The 19,443-nt window shown below is 38.6% G+C and overlaps 1 protein-coding gene across 2 annotated transcripts in view; it reads left to right on the forward strand.

Moving 5' to 3' along the window:
• The window catches only part of spas (spastin), a 306,239-nt gene that overhangs the window by 198,080 nt on the left and 88,716 nt on the right, over window positions 1–19,443 (forward strand). For both annotated transcript variants that reach the window (XM_067140818.2, XM_067140819.2), the window contains 2 exons: window positions 17,049–17,231; window positions 17,489–17,746. In XM_067140818.2, coding sequence (XP_066996919.2) covers window positions 17,049–17,231; window positions 17,489–17,746 — 441 coding nt within the window. The remainder of the gene's footprint in view (window positions 1–17,048; window positions 17,232–17,488; window positions 17,747–19,443) is intronic.

Genomic DNA, 19,443 nt, shown 5'->3' on the forward strand with positions numbered 1-19,443 from the left:
GTGATAAATGTAGAGAATAAGCAAGAAATATACTTAAAAATAAGGGTCAGGATTTCAGCAGCCGCAGTTATCAAAAGAATGCTCCCAGTCACCGTGTATTACATATGAAAGTACAACTCGTAACATACGCTAGTTATCAGCTGTTGGATTGGCACGCTTTCTACACAACTTTATTCGAAAGGAGTGGCTTCTGCTACACATACACCAACTGGGAATATAAGAGACCATCTCCAGAAACCATTTGGGAAATTATTCACCCTGTTTGAACTCTATAGTCGGGAACGAAACTGTTTTTAAATGGTTCAAAAAGACAGGACCTTGAATGCTCTCGATTGCAGGGCTGCTGCTATGGTTGACGAGATGGCAGGGAAGTTGGCAGCGCAAGACAGTAATTCAAATGAAAGCAGTGATCAGGTTTACTGTGTGGTAGGCCTACTGCTCAACTCACAGAGGCAAATGACTGGCTAATAAGTTACTTTGTATCAATATTGCATAATATGATATACCCTTATCGTTTTTCTCTACGTGATCGAGTATGAAACAAGACGAATCTTTGTAGCGAGTTTTTATAACCGTATACCCTTCCTGACGTCAACCTCATTGGAGGAATTAATGAGATGTAAAAGACGTGATATAAGAGTAATTAAAACTGACTATATTTACGTTATATGTAGGCCTGCCGGGCGAGTTGGCCATGCGGTTAGGGGCGCACAGCTGTGAGCTTGCATCAGGTAGATAGTGGGTTCGAACCCCATTGTCGGCAGCCCTGAAATGGTTTTCTGTGGTTTCCCATTTTCACACCAGGCAAATACTGGGGCTGTACCTTAATTAAGGACACGGCTGCTTCCTTCTCACTCCTAGCCCTTTCCTATCCCTTCGTCGCCGTGAGGCTTATCTGTGTTGGTGCAACATAAAGCCACTAGCCCAAAAAAAAAAAAAAAAAAAAAAAAACCCAACCTCTGTCTCCATTGTAAATTTGATATCGTTTTCTATTTCGTTCACCCTTCTTAATACTTCTACCGGACCCTATTTGTTTTTCATCTATAATAATGAAAACGTTGTCCACATATCTCACCCATTTGAATAATCCTTTACTTTTCTCAGTTATTTTATTTGATTCCAAATAGTCCATGTAAATATTCGTCCGAATACCAGACGCCTGGGAACCCATAGCCAACCCCTTCTCCTGTTTGTATATTTTGTTATTAAATCGAAAATAATTGTTCTCTAATGTGTATGCTAACAACTTGATACATTCTTCAATCTCTATTTTTCTTAACCCGCTATGTTCTGTTAAATTCCTTCTAACAATATTTATTGTTTTAGAGATGGGGATGTTGGAGTACAGGTCTTTAATATCGAGACTATGAATTGTGTTATTTTCTTTCATTTCAATCTTCCTTGTTCTGTTGCGGAAATTGCATGCATTACTGACTGTTGCCTCTGTTGTGAATTTAAAATGCTTCCTTAAGAATACCTATATAAATTGGGCTAAACCGTATGTCGGACTATTTCTATAGTTTACTATCGGTCATATGGGAATTTCTTGCTTATGGATTTTGGGCAATGCCCTCACAGTGAGCATTCCCGGTTCATATTTATTAGACTATAAGTCATAAATGAAAGAAAAGTTCCACCTAATCAATACTGTTTTATTGTCACATGTAGGACCTTTTGAGAGGTCTTATGGTGACTATCAATACAGAATAAAAAATGAAATTTATCAATCAAGATATTTATTAGACTATTCGCGTCCTTGGAGTCTAAAACAAATCCTACTTCTTTCAACATCTTTTTTTTTTCAATTCTTTTGAACTACGTTCGCCGGATCTTTCTTAATTAAAGTGAACTTGCCATTCTTTAGAAACTCCTCTGTTTTATCAATATATTCTTGTTTATTCATTAGAACAATCGTATTAACCCTTATCCGTTTTGGTTACTGTAATGTTGTTGCTTTCAATTTTCCCTTTTAATCCTTTTAATTTTTTTATTTATTATGATCACTTCTTTGTCCTTATACTCTATTATCTTAGACAATATTTTTCCCATTTCATGCCTTGTCGCTTCTTGCTCCTCAAATTCCACTTTGGATATACCTTTTCTACTTCTGCTATTATCTCCACTACTTCCCTCTTATTACTATTATTATTATTATTATTATTATTATTATTATTATTATTATTATTACAAATTTTCATCCAATTATGCTTAGGCCCTGTTTCTAATATTGCCGTTTCTTCCACGCTAAATTCTGTATCTGTCAAATTCTTAACTGGAGGATAGAATGTAATTTCATTACTATTCGACCTCTTATCATCTTCTTTATCGTTCCCTTTCTCATCTTTAGCCCCTTCAGTAATTCAAGTTTCCTATCTAATGTATTCTGCTTCCTTTTGAGAATGAAATGCAATGAATCCTCTACACTATGTTCTATCTCATCCCTACCAAACCCAGAAAATCTTTCATGATCTGCAGGTGAAGGTCATATAAGTCCTGGTTCAAATGGCTTTTCTTAATATGTAAGAACCTAATTTCACTTTTCAACCCTGTCTGATTCACTTTGAACTGAGTCATCCTCTTATGTCTTCGTGAAATTCCCCTTCTCTCCACCGACTTCAAATGTTTTGGAATTAATTTATTTCCTAAATCAATTCTTAAGAAATTTCAAGACCTTAGATAATTTGGCTATTTTAACTTTTGTATTTTTAAATTTATTTGTTAATTTTCTAGCTTGCCTGGCATGCTCAGAATTGATTATTTTAACCATGTTGGTTCAGTCTTGTCCATATTGACTTATATTCATTTTCTATGAAACTCTTTCCTGCCTTGTCAATACTTTACATTTTATTATAATTATCTACCGTACATGTTTCGAGAGCTACTACTCTCTTCTTCAGTGGTGCCAGAACATCAAATTAAATCCTTGGACTTGATACATTTGTATAATACAGTCATCAACAAAACAAATTTTACATAAATCTTGAAATTGTTAAAATATATCTTTGTGTCTAAACTGTTCACTTACACTTAATATGTCATTTAGTAAAAACTTTAAAAATAGAAGAATTTTCAAATCATAAAATGAATAAAACCTATTAAGTTAGTCACTATATAATACTAAAATTTAAAATCTGCTCTGCTCTTCTCTTGAAACTCCTCCTTTCCTTAAGTCCTACATCAGACTATTTACTACTCTGTTGTCGGCTGTAACTCGATTAGCATACATATAACTTCTTCCTGCATAAAGCGAGCAGTTCAACTCGGCTTATGGATGTGTTTGAGATGACTAAACAGACCAGTCTTGGCATAAAACATACACCCACACAAATCACACTGAATGGATGCAGGAGGGCGGAATTGTAATTGATGGAGCTTTCTTGCTTGTCGCTTGGCCTCTTGATGTCTGCAGGGTTCTCTTTTGAGCAAGTTGACCAGTGGATGTAGTGTTCTACCACAGTGAAAATTCTTCCCATGTCTATATATTTATACCAGTTGTCTTCATGATGTGTTTCAGCTGGTCCTTAAAATGCTTAAGAGGGGCTCCATGAGGTGTACTCCTGGAGCAAAGTTCACCATAAAGAATTTGGTGGGGGAGCCTGGTATCACTCATGCGGTTAACATGGCCTAACCACTTCATTTGATGAGCGATGATTGTTGCCACAATGCTATTTAGCTGCGCTTTGTCATGAACTGCATTGTTGGTCACATAGTCCTTTCACTTGATATTCAAGGTGTATCGTATTTTTTGTTGGTGGAAGCACTCAAGTTTTTTGATATCACGGTGATAGTGTGTCCAAGTTTCACAGCCATACAGTAGCATGGAAACGACAACAGCTTTGTACACCATGAGTTTGGTATGCAGTTTTAGGCCGTTATTCATGAAGACTGTGTGCGTTAACCGTCCCAATTCTTTTATCAACATCTTGTTTGCAGGTACACCATTTAGACAAGATGCGTCCAAGATATGAAAAGTGATCAACCTGCTCCAGTGTTGTGTCTAAGATGGAGATACTGAACCCAGGAAGATTTAATCCTGGGGCAGGTTGTGCAAGTACCTTTGTGTTTTTTTTTTTTTTTTTTTTTCAATGGCAAGACCAAAATGATTACATACAGTTGACTGACTGTTGTAATTCTGCAGGTGTTAGAGCGGGAGATGCAGTGTCATCGGCATACTGCAGTTATGTCACTCAGGTAACCAGAGTACGTCTTTGTGGGTGAAGTCTTGTTAGATTGAAAAGACCTCCATCAAAACGAAATTTAATCTCCATGCCTAAGTTGTTTGCAGGTGATTCATGCAGTATGGCAGCCATGTACAGTACAAAGAGTGTAGGAGCAAGCACACAACCTTTTGTTCAATCCATGAGTGATTGGGAACGAATTTGATACTGAGTTACCATGAAGAACCTGTCCATACATGCCATCATGAAGAGCTTGAATTAATTCCACATCCAAAATGTCTCAATACTTTCCACTTAGCAGATCTTGGTACTGAATCAAAGGCTTTTTCCAGATCACAGAAAACTAAATACAGAGGCTGCTGTTGATCTCTGCATTTTTCCTAAAGTTGTGTAGCACAGAACATCATATCTGTTAGGCCTATGCCTTTGGAGGTTCGGAAACCACATTCAGACTCGGTCAAAATCCTCTCTGAGAACTTGGAGCCAGTTTAATAGAATTTTTGTGAGAATTATACCTCCAGTTGACAAAAGCGTGAAAAGTCTAGTCTTCAGTGGTATACCTCCATTTTGTATGAGTTCCAGGGGGATGTTATCAGGTTGCCTTTCTTGGTTTTAGTTGATTGAGTGCTTTGGTGAAGTCTCTGTATGTGGGTGGAACTGCCATCCATGGTTGTTGAGGCTGCTGAGGGACATTACAAAGAAAGTCCTAAACGGCATTGGAGGCACGATTTAGAAGTGCAGAAAAATGTTCCTTCCAATGCTCTAAAATTTCTTCATTATCAGTTAAAATGATGGAGTTGTCAGCAGTCTTCATTGACCACGATGAAGATCGAATTGGACCATATATCTCCTTTATGCCAGCTTTGAAGTTTTGCAGGTCACGGGCATCAGATAGTCTTTGCAGTTCCTCAGCTTTTTGTTGCCACCAGTTATTCTTGGTTTCCCTAATTTGTGCCTGACATTTACCTTTTAAGTTCCAAGAAATGTGATTTCTTCTCATTGAAAGACGGATCTTGAAGATAAGATAGATGGGCTTCCCGTTTGGCGTTGATCAGACACTTATTTTCTTCATTATTTTCATCAAACCATTCTTGTCTTTTTTCCTCACAAAACCAATGGTTTCCTCAGCTGACCACCTCCACCACCACCACCACCACCACCATATTCTGCTTGCAAAAGGCAATATTGTGTTTTCTTTATGGAGGGTAGTAGAGGAAGTCCATTATTCTCCTAGGTAACCTATCCTCCTCCATTCACCTCACATGAGCCCAACTCAAGAACATTGGCTGCTGTAGGAACGACGAAATAGTTCGGCATCAACCACAGCAGTTTTGGTGTGTCATTTAGTTTCAAGTTTGGATATGTTGTCCGGACCTCATCAATGTTTTAAATTAAGACTCTAAGTTGTGTCATACCAAAGTGTTTATATTATTATTGGTTATATGTGTGCTTGCCAACGGCTGTAGCTGTGTTGAAACACCGGATCCCGTGAGATCTCCGAAGTTAAGCAACATTGGGCGTGGTCAGGAGTTGGATGGGTTGCCACGCGCTGTTGGTGGGGGGTAAGGGAATGGAGGAGTGGAAAGGTACTGGCCACCCTACCGCATGTAAACTCCGGCTCAGGAACACCTCTGCGGAGGTTCGGACCTGCCTTCGGGCAGAATAACCTTACCTTACCATGTGTGCTTATGTATTCCAGTTTGTGCGTGGCTGAAAATGACCCAGTGTATATGGGGTCAAAACTAGTCCCAGTTTTATTTTATTTTTATTTTTTTCGCTATTGGCTTTACGTCGCACTGACACAGATAAGTCTTATGGTGATGATGGGACAGGAAAGGGCTAGGACTGGGAAGGAAGCAGCCGTGGCCTTAAATAAGGTACAGTCCCAGCATTTGCCTGGTGTGAAAATGGGGAAACCACGGAAAACCATCTTCAGGGCTGCCGACAGTGGGGTTCGCACTTACTATCTCCCGAATACTGGATACTGGCCGCACTTAAGCGACTGCAGCTATCGAGCTCAGTAGTCCCAGTTTTATAAGACAGTATACATTCTAATGGTATTGAATAGGTGGACCCTTCCTACCCTTTGATAGCGATGTTTCATTCTACAAGAACATCCTCAGATTCTTTCAAATCGTGGTTTACTGTTTTCGCTCCAGGCAAATGCTGGAGCTGTATCTTAATTATGGCCACGGCCGCTTCCTTTCTGTCCTTTTGTCGCCATAAGACATATCTGTGTTGGTGCGACATAAAGACAGTTGTAAAAAAAATCATTTTAAATCATACGGAAACATAGTTGCTTAGTTAAAGTTGATTATGGCAAATTGGGACCACAGGCACTTTGCAACCACTAATAGTTTCTGAATTTGTTAGGAACTGCTTCAAGAGTTCGATGACAGACCCATTCAGCTGACTGCCAAATGAATGATCCCACAAGAACTGAAAGGATTCAGCATTTTCAGTTGCTTAGCCTGGGTACATTCTAAGTTAACAGTCATACGTAAGAGAACACACTTTGTGTGAGCCAAGCAGCATCGCGTCTGGACAAATGATCCATGTATAGTTATCTCTGATTAATTCTGATTTTGCCTGTATCATAATGATGTCCACTCAAGGGTCATGCAAAAGCATGGAAAATAATTCAAACTAGGCTATCCAAAAAAGATGGACAAAAAAAGAAATGAAAATGCCTATCTTTGGGGATGTGTTTCAACTGATGGGGTTGGACTATTTGTTGGGGTACCAAATTACATGAAATTGATGGTCTGTGTGCTACTGTTGGACAAAAAAGTGTTGCTGTATGTCCAGTTTCTGTAAACAGGGGGCTCAGAGTACAGATCTACTATGTATTTCAAAATGATGATGTGCTGTCATCCTAGACTTGTGCAGAATGGTTTGACTTGCATAAGAGTGCCACTCCCCATCTCACTTGGTTCATCAGCACTGAATGTTAATGAGAACATTTGGGACATGTTGGAACTTCTAGTGAAGATGAAGAAGCAACACCTGAATTTTCGCTGTACTAAAGGAACAGTCGGCCATGAAGTGGGCCAAACTCATTATCACTGATATTCAGAGGAACGCTGATTGTATGCCCAAATACCGTACACCAAAGCCGTAATTAAAACAGTTGGTGATGTAACACCATATTAAGGAATTAAGACAGTATTCCATAATTTTCAGTCTGTGTACTTATATAAGAACAGATGAATTTCAACCGACCCCTGACTGTCTCGACAAAGCCATATGCGTCAGTGAAACATTGGACCCCGCTTGAATGCAACCACAGTGTAATGGTCTGCTGTTGTCTTCCAGGGTACCGTACACTTATGGGCACGTAGCCGTGAGCTTGCATTCTGGAGATAGTGGGCTCAAACCCCATTGTCGGCAGCCCTGAAGATGATTTTCTGTGTCTTCCCATTTTCACACCAGGCAAATGCTTGGAATGTATATTAATTAAGGGCACAGCAGCTTCCTTCCCACTCGTAGCCCTTTCCAATCCCATCGTTGCCATAAGATTTATCTGTGTCGGTGGGACTTAAACAACTTTTAACAAAAGACACTTCCAGAATATATGAAGGTAATCCCAAAAATAAGGTCTCATATTTTTTAAATTAATACATAGACCTGTTTATTTCTACAATGGTTTACATCATTTTACAGCTTGAACATTTAGCTATTTTTCTACATAATCACCATTTCGGTCGATGCATTTTTGTAGGTGCTGTGACAGTTGTTGTATGCCTATGTCATACCACCTTGCCGCCATGCTGTTCAGGAAGTTGTGAGCGGCGCTTCGGGAAACCGCGGGAACCAAAGTGCAGAGATCATCCAGGGTGATCCGCCGATCTTCACGCATGATTTGCTCAACCTTCACGGGTGTCTCGACGGAAGTTGATGGTTTCCTGCTCCTTTGTTCGTTCGTCATGAATTTCAACCCGACCAGCTACAAACTCTCTATATCACTTACGAACATTTTTGACATCCATGCATGAATCGCCATACACTTCTGTCAATTTACGATGAATTTCAGTCGGTTCAGTACCTTTTGCGTTCAAAAACCGAATAACTGCGTGCTCGTCGCACTTGGCGGTAACATCCAACGGGAACTCCATTCTCAACGGTTGCCAAGCCAAGACTGAGTGCCTCAGCGCGGCGTGCGCATGTTTATATGTGAGCGCGGAAAACACTCTTTACAATATTGTGAGCAACAGCCACACGAACAGAGGTCTGTATTTATAAAATAATATGAGACCTAATTTTTGGGATTACCCTCGTACATACATACATACATACATACATACATACACATATTCATTATACAGAGTATCTCAAACATTTTGAGTCAAATTGGATCAGGTGATAGTGGGTCCACAAGTGACATGTATTGAGATACGGAAGCAATGGTCGGAAATGATGCATTTTTATTGTATTACAGACATACACAGCGTACACCGCGTTACAGCAAGAACAACAACAATAATAACAATGTAGCTCATAGTAATTTTTCAAAGTGACTACTGCCAGTCTCAGTTCATGCATGGCAATGGCGCATGAAGTTCTTCCGTACTCTTTCAAAGATCTGTGGTGTCGTACCAGGAGACAGGCAGCTTGGGCCCTTGCAAGCAGGTCTCACACACCTCACCGTGGACACAACACAAGCTGTCTGATGAAATGGACAACTGACAACAGGGATACTGGTGTGCGTGCGGCACAGATTAATGCGCCAGTGCGATGCAGCGGTAGTCGCATTATACACATGCTTTGAGCTAAGTTGTGTACAGTATATCTGTTTGATGGTCAAGGGTGCACGCTGTTTGTCACCTGCTGCCTGTTCCAGTGAAAAACAGACACCCGGGATCTTCGCGAGAGTGTGGCAGAACTGCTTGCGCCGTTGCAATACATGCACTGAGACTGGCAGTCGTCAGATTGAACGATTACTATGAGCTACATTGTTATTATGCAGTTATTACGTATGTTCCTAACACAATAAATATGCATTTCAGACCGTTGGTTCCCTATCTCAATATAATCGGTTGTGGACCGACTATCAACTGTTTCAACTTGATACAAAAGATTTGAGACACCCTGTACATTGTTATGCCTTAGTGTGTTCAGTCTACAAACCTCTGTGAATTTACTAACTGCCACCCCAATCCCCTTCTGTGGCCTAGTTTAATTCTATACCTCTTATCTTTAAATTGTTAGAAACAGAGTTGAACCATTGTCATCTTCAAATCAAATCAAAATCTCTTTATTTGCAAATGAGGTGTCTACCTCGGTGGCAAATGGTACACTAAAATACATTATTGTCAAGCACTAAATTTTAAATTAACAAGAGAAGAAGAAAATTTTTTCTAGAATACAATAATATACAATTTACGCTAACAATTTTTTCTATTAAACAAACAGATCATCCTTAATAAATTTATATTGTTTACAAAATTCTACTTATAATATCTCCTATACTTACAATCATAGTCAACTCATATACAGTATGTGGAATACTTCAAATAATACTATACAACTGGTATAAGATTAAAATTTACATTGCATTTATTTTTTTATCTTTTTTTACCCAATTTGGAACCTAAGTAGCATAATGACCTGCTGCGTCTTAACCAGGGCCCCTTTTGCCACCACTTTTCAGAGTTCCTGAAGGGCCTTCACAGCTACCGTAGCGGTCCCAGGGCCCTCGAAGTCCCCACTGTATTTCACCCCTACAGGCAGTCCCCTACTTTGGCTGTCCTAACTCCATGGACCAGCGGATGGAATTAATTTTTTCACACACATTTTTTGTTTACAATAGCCTGCACTGGTCGAATGCCCTCTAACATTTCATTTATTTTCCCCATTGCTGTTTATTCTCTTCTTGAATATCTGTACAGATTTTGGAAAAGGATCAAACACTACCCGTGGTAAACTGTTCCACTCCTTCACGCCCTTCCCAATGAATGAAAATTTACCCCCTCTACCTTATTAATTACTTACATGAATACGATGAGTACTTAAACAAGGCCAAGATATTTCACTGCTTACAGTTAATAAAATATCATGCATATTCGAACTATGATGTACAGTAGAGTCTCGATTATCCGACCTAAACGGGACCTGGAGTACGTCGGATCACCGAAAATGTCGGATAATACAGAATAACTTTGAAAATGAACTGAAACAATCAGCAAGGCTATACTCTAGTACTAAAACAATGACATGTTTTACGGTACTCTGTTTATTGAATTATCAGTTCAATTGTACAGTACATGGAGTATTGAACGAAAACATTCCAGTTGTCTTACGAAAAGAAACTTTTCTCCACAGATATTAAGCTGCTTAATGCCGTACAGGTTTTTCTATCGATCAAGCCAACCAGCACTGGCAGGAAAATTAGGGCCCCCTTCGTTAAACTCCTTCTGGAAATACACAGCCTTTTCCTGCAGAATGGGGCCAGATATTGGCTGGTCCTCTTCCCGGTGTTGAGATAACCAAATAAATAGTGCTTCACTTACTTTCTCGTACTCACATTTTTCATTTCTTCTCTGCTCCGGTAGAGCACCACTTTTCAATTTCTTCCCTCTGTTTTTCCAGTCTCCCACTGTAACACATCCAACACCATAATCTGAAGCCACATTTTGAAGAATTTCCCCTTTGTCCAGTCTCTTTAATGCACTCAACTTGTCTTCTATAGAAACAATCACTTTCTTCCATTTACTCGCTATACTCACAGAGGATATGAAAACTATAACATCCTCACCCAACCAATACTACAACGAACAATGACTGAAGGCTCACTGCACCTGACCTTGAGAAAAAACTGTCCTACCGCCAGCGGTCAGGCCAGTGCTTGTCCCATGGTCGCACCCTCCACAGTGGGTGTGCCTGAATTTAGTCTCCACCAAAAGTTCAAATTAAGTTTACCATTGTCGGATAACACGGAATGTCGGATAAGCGAAGGTCGGATGAGCGAGACTCTACTGTACTTCGGAATTTCTAAAATAGCTGCAATGCTAAGGAAGCTCTGCAGGTTTTATAAGTTATTTTGGGTAAGTTTATTCTGCATTATTTCTTTACAAAATATAGCCAATTAGTCTATAATCATGTTAACTACATCTTTTAAATTTTATCATAATTACTCAGAAATTAAATTTAATCCAGTTGGGAGAACATCAATTTGGCTTCAGAAGAAATGTTGGAACACTTGAAGTAATCCTGACTTTACATTTGATCTTAGAGGATCGAATTAAGAAGGACAAGCCCACATACATGGTGTTCAAAGGTCTTTAAAAGGCATTTGATAATATCTGTCACCAGGCTATTCTGCTCATTAAATACGTTCCCATACCAATGATTTAATTCATTAGTTATTAGTAGATTGTCAGTGATTACCTCGCCTTCTCTAGACATTATCATATTCCTAATGCTTATAGTGAATTTTTCACCCATTTTGCCTGCATATATTTGTCAGGAACAGTTTTCTTTTCAGAAGCGAGTTCTTTGGGCAGATTGTGAAACCTATTTGTATGCTCCGAACTAAATTGCCTTTTGTTGTATGCATTCCTTACTTTCCTTTTAAGGCTCCTAATTTTCCTGTTGTATTCCAGATCTGGGTTCAGTTAGTAATTTAAGGGGCACAGACTGCTCAGTAGCTATTGACCTGAAAAATTAGCATCTATTTTTTCCAAAGTTAGTATCAATTTTTCCAAAATTAGCATCTATTTACAAAGTTAAAATAATCGCATGGTATTATTAATTTTAACGACTCCAAGTTTTTGAAGTGCAGTACAATACAAATTCATTGTTCAAACGAAAGCATTGTCAGTACTTCGGCATTGCTTTTTTTTCAAATTGCACCGTCTGTCTGTAACCACTGTTTTGTAATGAGACAACACGTGCTCGTTATCTACATTGTTCGTTGGGGTCCACAACAGCTTAAGACAGTATTTAACAAATATGCTGAACTGTGTCTGAACTGCAGTTAATGCAAGCATGACATCACATTTTTCACTTTCTTTCATCTTGGTTTGAATTGCATGTTTCAGAGAATAGTAACCAGACCAGATATCAATTCGTGAGAGATCTGTTACTCTAAACAATTTCTCAAGCTCATCTAATTTATCAGTGTTATTCAAAATTATATTTTTTGGATACAAAGCTTGAGAAATTGACACAAAATGCTTATGGTTGGGGTCTTTAGCTTTCAGTGTGGCTGCACTGTGAAAAATGAGCAACTTTGACAATTGTGTCTTTACATGCAGCCTGCTGTAGAGGAGTGAGCTTAATCAAAGCATTATTAGTTGCCGCAGAAAAATTCCCCTCACAAATGAAGGTAAAACTGGCGTCAAGGTTATGCAGTTTGGGGTAAAGGAGATGAGAGGTAGGATACAGAGACCCTTCAAGTTCAGTAAGGAGGTCAACCAATCCAGCTGCATGATCTGTGACAAAAACCATGTGGGAGTGAAGCCTATTCACTTCTCGGTCACTCAGATCAGTCAGGTACTTAATACCGTAGTTGTTGCTGTCTTTTATGTCAGACATCTTGAAAAATGTAACATCATCAGTAAAGTAAGCACTCAAATAGAAGACAGCCTGAAACCAGCTATTCCATCGGGTTATGACAGGTGCAGGAAAAAGCTTTGCTTCCTTTGAAGCACCATACTTTGATGTTAAGAATATATATATATTTCGTATGGCATGAGGATACATTGTTACAATTTGGTTATTAACAAATATGTACAATTACACGAAAAACAGTATGTTAAGAATTGTAAATAATTATATTTTCGCTTTCTTGTGTTCAAAAATGCAGACTTTGCCATTGCAACCACATGATTTAAATCTCTCATCACTGCGACTCAACTATTGCCAACCAAGCTGATCGTATGTGCCCAGCACTGTACATGCATTAAATGATCCCCTATGACCATGCATAATGTTTCATAACACCGGGTCATGTACGGACACTGTCACTAACAAACATTCTAACTGCAACATATGGTACACTATAACTGCGCAGAGCTTCTAAAACAGCACGAGAGCATTTTGTAGCATTTCCTGCATCAAGATAGTTTACAGAAACAACGTGCAGCTCTCTTTTCAATCCGGCTGGGACTTGGAATATGATGATAAAAACACAATGGCCCATTCTATCTAGTTCCATCACAGAGTATGTTGATGTTCTTCCCCACTAGGGCCCCTGCTGTTCTTCTCTGGCGGTCAGATGCAACTTCTGGAAAGGAAGAAAGACCTCACATTATAACAAAATAATTTAAAATTACTTGATCAGTTGGGTACGGGTAAGATAGTTCGATATGAAAATCTCACTCAAATTCGGTATCCCTCAATTTTGCGTGTGGTTTCGATGTCATAATCCCTAAACCATACCCGATCAATGAAATCGAAACTTACCCGGTAAATATACTTCACATAGAGTTCTCACATATGGCAGCTCTTCATTTGAAAACTCAGTAAACCAGGCTCTTAGCTCATTGCTTTCTAGCTTTTCCAGAGGTATATTTGCTTTGGCAAATACTTCAACTGTGCGTTTCGAGAAGTTATCTCTGGAAATTTTTCGTCATTTACAACTATCTGTGTAAGCACAGAAGATTGCTTTCTTTGAGACGAACTAGCAGCAGGTGTTGAACTTTCGTTATTGATTTACTTACGTGTTTTTTAGATTTAACATGTTTCACAATGCTATCTTTTTTCTCCCACCCAACTCAGCAATTACAATACTTGCAAAACACTGTCGCTGAATCTGTGGCATATAAACCATTCTTTGCATATTGCTGAGCCCTTTCGTGCGCAGTTTTTGTTGTGCGCCACATAACCTAAACATCGCTCGACTTTCTACTCTTCACTAGTTTCAGTTTGGAACAACAGGAAAACAACGCTGCATCTATCTCGTTATTTCCGTAACACTATTTACATTTTGATAATAATCGATACAGATCTTTTTCCCCTTGCTATTCCCATTGTAAATATCGACTAAAGTCGGCAAGCAGCAAACAATCGGCTACTTTTATTCATCGATCGGAATGGTCGAAAGATTTATGCATCATACTTTGAGTATTTCTGACAATTTTCCCGAAATATGTTTTCGCCAGTGAAATAGCACATTTTTACAGAATTCACGCCAAAATCACATATTCATACTAATTTTGCATTTTGGGTCACAATTCGCATTTTGTCACACTTCTATTTATGCGAAAATATGATTTTATTCCACATTAGAATTACCATAGGCTTGGATTCAGTACAGGATTTATTGCATTTATTGCAGATCCAATTTTTTTCAGATCCCTATATATGTACAAAAAACTACTTTCAATGATATTTTGGTTTAATTTTTTGTCTTTGTCCATCAAAATGTGAAAAAATCTGTCAGAAAATAGTCGTAGCAGTTGAACCTACGCTGTACACAAATAATACCCTGAATTTGTGTCCGGGTTATGGATCCTCAAATCTCCAATAAATGCCTTTATGTCACGCAATGTTAGGTGATGCCAATTTCTCGTTCTGCTTTTTTTGTGGTCGGTGTTGCTTGTATTTTCCTTTTGTCCCCATGTAATTTAGTTCCACTGAGAATATCATCAAATATTTCGTCATCAAAAACTAGATGAAAATATTCTACAGGGGGCGTATCTGTATCAAGGTGTGATGGTAATATTGGCCCTTGATTAATATTACAAACGGGAATAATATTTGTTGGCCCAGGGTCGCTATTACTCACGTCTGTCCAGTCATCTGCTCTGTCGCTATCTGTTTCAGCGTCACGTGTCGTTGCACTGACGAGCTGGAGAAAGAATTTTCGTCCTTGGGCACACATTCACTAAAATCACACACTTCCTTGACCATATCATCCAATATTGACACTGTGTCTGTATCACTGATCCGTTTTCACGATGCCATTTTACCGGAAAACCGCGAAAATATGTAAGGAGTATGCACACGAGAAAACTGTGCCACACAACATATGAATAACGCACCTCCCACAAGCAGGAGAACAAACTCAGCAAGATACTGCAGGGATTTCCCTCACCGGAAGAGTTGAGAGAACAACTCGTGCCATCTCTGAGCATATTTGGTTACCTCCTCCACTAATAAACCCGCAATTTTTGAACGGAACATATATATATATGTTTCCACCCGGAGTGTAAGAAAAGTCGACCATGTATATGTTTCCGCCCGTGAAGAGTTATTAACTATTATATTAATATTAACTAAGTTATCCCACATTACGTTTATGTGCTCACCTTGTGATGCCGAGCTGGGTAACATTTGCCATAGAATCTCTTGGAATTTAAAGGGTTTAGTTTTACTGTACTGGTATACTTCTATTTTCTCCTCATTGTCTAGTCTGTTGTTTAAGGGATGTCTGATATTTAATTGTGCAGCAGAGTGGTCGCTAATTCCTGGTACTGCCATACAACTAATGTGTAAGTCATCAGGTCTTACAAGATAAAAAATCGTGTTGTTTCTTGTAGTAGAAAAGTCTACTACTTGGGTAAATCAACCATCCCTAATTAGCTTGTTTACCGCGACCTGACTGTAGCCCCTTCCTGTAGCCTCGCCAGACCAGTTTGTGTCCAGAAGATTTAGGTCACCTGCAATTATAAAACATTAAGGTTAAGCTCAAATATTTGTGTGCTATTTGCTGACGTTCCATTTATGTATTGATGAGAAAAATTACAATATATTATATCTGCTTCCCTAGTGGTTTTAATGCAGTCCCAAGAGTCTTGCTGAGGACAATCATTACCAAAATGGTTAAAAGTGCTCCTACAAAGTAATTAATTTACATAGAAAAAACAGTGGTGATGCCAATGTAATACAATATTTTTTCTGTTTTTTGTAATGCTTGTTTACTTAGTAAGTGACTGGCTGTGAGGTTTGTGTCACGACGCTGTCATCTTGTATTCGGGAGATGAAATGAAATGAAATGGCGTATGGCTTTTAGTGCCGGGAGTGTCCGAGGACATGTTCGGCTCGTCAGGTGCAGGTCTTTTGATTTGACTCCCATAGGCGACCTGCGTGTCATGATGAGGATGAAATGATGATGAAGACGACACGTACACCCAGCCCCAGTGGCAACGAAATAACCAATGATGGTTAAAATTTCCAACCCTGCAGGGAATCGAACCCGGGACCCCTGTGACCAAAGGCCAGCACGCTAACCATTTTGCCATGGAGCCGGACATTCGGGAGATAGTGGGTTCGAACTCCACTTTTGGCAGCCCTGAAGAGGTCTTTCTGTGGTTTCCCATTTTCACACCAGGCAAATGCTGGGGCTGTACATTAATCAGTGCCATAGTTGATTCCTCCCACTCCTAGCCCTTTCCTATCCTGTCGTTGCCATACGACCTGTCTATATCAGTGTGACTGAAAGCAAATGGTAAAAAATAAATAAAAGAAACAAAATTAAGAATGTTTCTTCACACATTTAGTGTTGCTCTTGTGCAAAGGATTCATGAAAGGTTTCTAGCCTCAGTAATACATACACTCCTTAAATCGATAGAGCTCGGTGTCTAGTTACTGCAGGTTATTGATACATTTGCAATAGTTTTCTGTATGATTTTCAATATAGCGTTTGCTATTACTACCAAATTACATTTTAACATGTCTTTAAAATATCATCGTTAACTTTTAAAGATTACTAGGAAAAACAAACAGAAAAGTTATTTCCCAGAATATTTTGCTGTTTGGGCTATAATTGAGATTGTGATTTGAAATATATTGTTTTAGATAGAGAAATCCTGAAGTTTACAAAGCCCTTAACTTTATAACTGTACTCATACACAAATTTATTTTTCATTTTATATATACAATGGGTACCTTGACTTAGAGGTGTTTCTTTTTTTAAATCTGTGACAGGGTCCTAGCAGTTCACCTGTACGACGTGCTAGTGGCAGCAATGCTGGCAGCAAGGGCACTCCATCCCGCAAAACTCCATGTCCAACTCTCAAAGGTGTTGACCCAAAACTTGCTCAAATTATTCTGGATGAGATTTTAGAGGGTGGTGCCCCTGTACAATGGGAGGATATTGCAGGGCAAGAGGTAAGACAAATAGATTTACTAATGCTATATTTCAGCTCATATACATTTTTCTTACTTGAAATCTGCAGTGTTCACTGCTTGAAATCAGTATTTTAACTTCTCCTTGGTTTCTTTCCTGTTCTACTATTCTGTTCTTGTTTTCTCATGTCAGAAAGTGGGATCTTCTTTTCTTCAGCGGCATGTTAAATGCTTTTCTTTACGTTTTAGTTTTATATTGTGTATGGGTGATTAAAGGTTTTCTAGTTAATATTCTCCAGGTGGCGAAACAAGCCTTGCAAGAAATGGTGATACTTCCTTCATTGCGGCCAGAACTCTTTACTGGATTGCGCACTCCGTCCCGAGGCTTGCTGTTATTTGGCCCCCCTGGAAATGGCAAGACTCTGCTTGCACGTGCTGTTGCTACTGAGTGCAGTGCTACGTTCTTCAGTATTAGTGCAGCTAGCCTCACTTCTAAATATGTGGGTGAGGGTGAGAAGCTTGTGCGAGCGTTATTTGCTGTTGCTCGTGAGCTCCAGGTAATACATTTGGCATTTGGGTCTCATTTTCTTATTAGTTTATTTATTTCATACTTGGTTATAATAAAAATATTTTGTAACATTAACATTTTTGACTATTTTAATGGAAATTACAAGTAATGAACTTCATTCCAGTTCCTTATTGGCTTGAAATATCTAAGATAAAATTCTAAATATATGTTTGCCATTTGATGGGTGATCTATCTAAAAAGCTACATAGGACATGTTTTGATCTAGCCTAGAGGACATCATCAGTTAAAGTAACACAAAGATGAAAGACATATACAAAAACAGTGATACATAATAAACTTAAGGTAAAATACAATTGACAAATGCAATGAAAATCTATGTTTAAAATGTATATAGCTTCGATCTTGGACAAATTTAATTGTAACAGGTGTGGGTCCAACCGTATTTAATACACCTATTGGTTGGCTGGAGGAAATAATTGTGAAGACTGTTAAATGTTCTGTTTGTCATGCTTCTGGAAACGGAGTGAAGTTTTAAAAATCTGTTGCATTCCTTCATAGAGAACACAAGTATAGCCAGGATTTCCTCCTTCCTCCAGCCTTGTGCTTATATAGCTCAGGTTGAGTTGGTGTTGACTTCCACACTGCCATTTATCATATTCAATATAAAGAAGATTTGTTGAACTAAGATTTAATGGACATTATTGTTTATTTTGGAAAAGGGAAAATGATAGATGAATTCACTTTATAGAAAGGGGACACATGGTACTTTGCCCTCCTACCCCCATGAATAAAACACTGTTGAACTTATATGGGCTGAGGCGAAACATCATGTGAGCTTACTTATTACAGACTTCAAAGTGAAAGAAGTGCAAAGGTTAATTGAAGGTTTAGCCTGTGTCACACTTGATAACTGGAGGAATTACATTAAGAAAATTGAATACTATGTAGAAGGCTGATGAAATTCAGGACGGCGTCTAACCCTTCATCGTCCACCTTGGTGACTCCTCAGACAGAGACCATCTCCAGAAACCATTTGCGAATAGATTCTCACTGTTTGGGCTCTATAGTTGGAAATAAAACTATTTTTTAAATGTTTTGAAAAGATGGGATCTCGAATGCTCTCAATGGCAGTGGAGATGTCATTTGGGATGATGAGACACCGGTAACAAGGAAGTTGGTGGCACAAGACTACAATAATTCAAATGGAAGCAGTGTTTAGGTTTACTGTGTGGTAGGCCTCCTGCTCAACTGACAGAGACCAATGATTGGCCATTAAGTTCTTTTATGTTAATATTGCATAATATGATAAATAAAACTGTATATCCAACCCTTATTCCTTTTCTGTATAAGGTTGAGTATGATGTGAGCAAATTTTCAAAAAGTCAAAGATACCCGTCTCCCTTAATCTCGAAAACCACAGATTAGGGAGCGGATATTGTTTATTGTAACCATTTCATAATTTGTGATACATGCAGTATACAAAATTAGGAGTAACCTGCGATAATTATTGAAATTATGTTAATAAATGGTACATTCAATGAAAATTAATATAAACACAGATGATTAGAAATTGAATATAGAAAGAATAACCTGAACTGAATGTTGGAGTTGTGTTGATTGATGGCACTTTGAAAGAAAAACTGAAACATCTATGAATATTAATATCTTTTAAGATTATAAACAAAACCTCAAAGAATCTCAATATTGCCTTTACAGACTATTGAT

The sequence above is a fragment of the Anabrus simplex genome, chromosome 2, assembly GCF_040414725.1.
Source record: "Anabrus simplex isolate iqAnaSimp1 chromosome 2, ASM4041472v1, whole genome shotgun sequence".
Classification (NCBI taxonomy): Eukaryota; Metazoa; Arthropoda; class Insecta; order Orthoptera; family Tettigoniidae; genus Anabrus; species Anabrus simplex.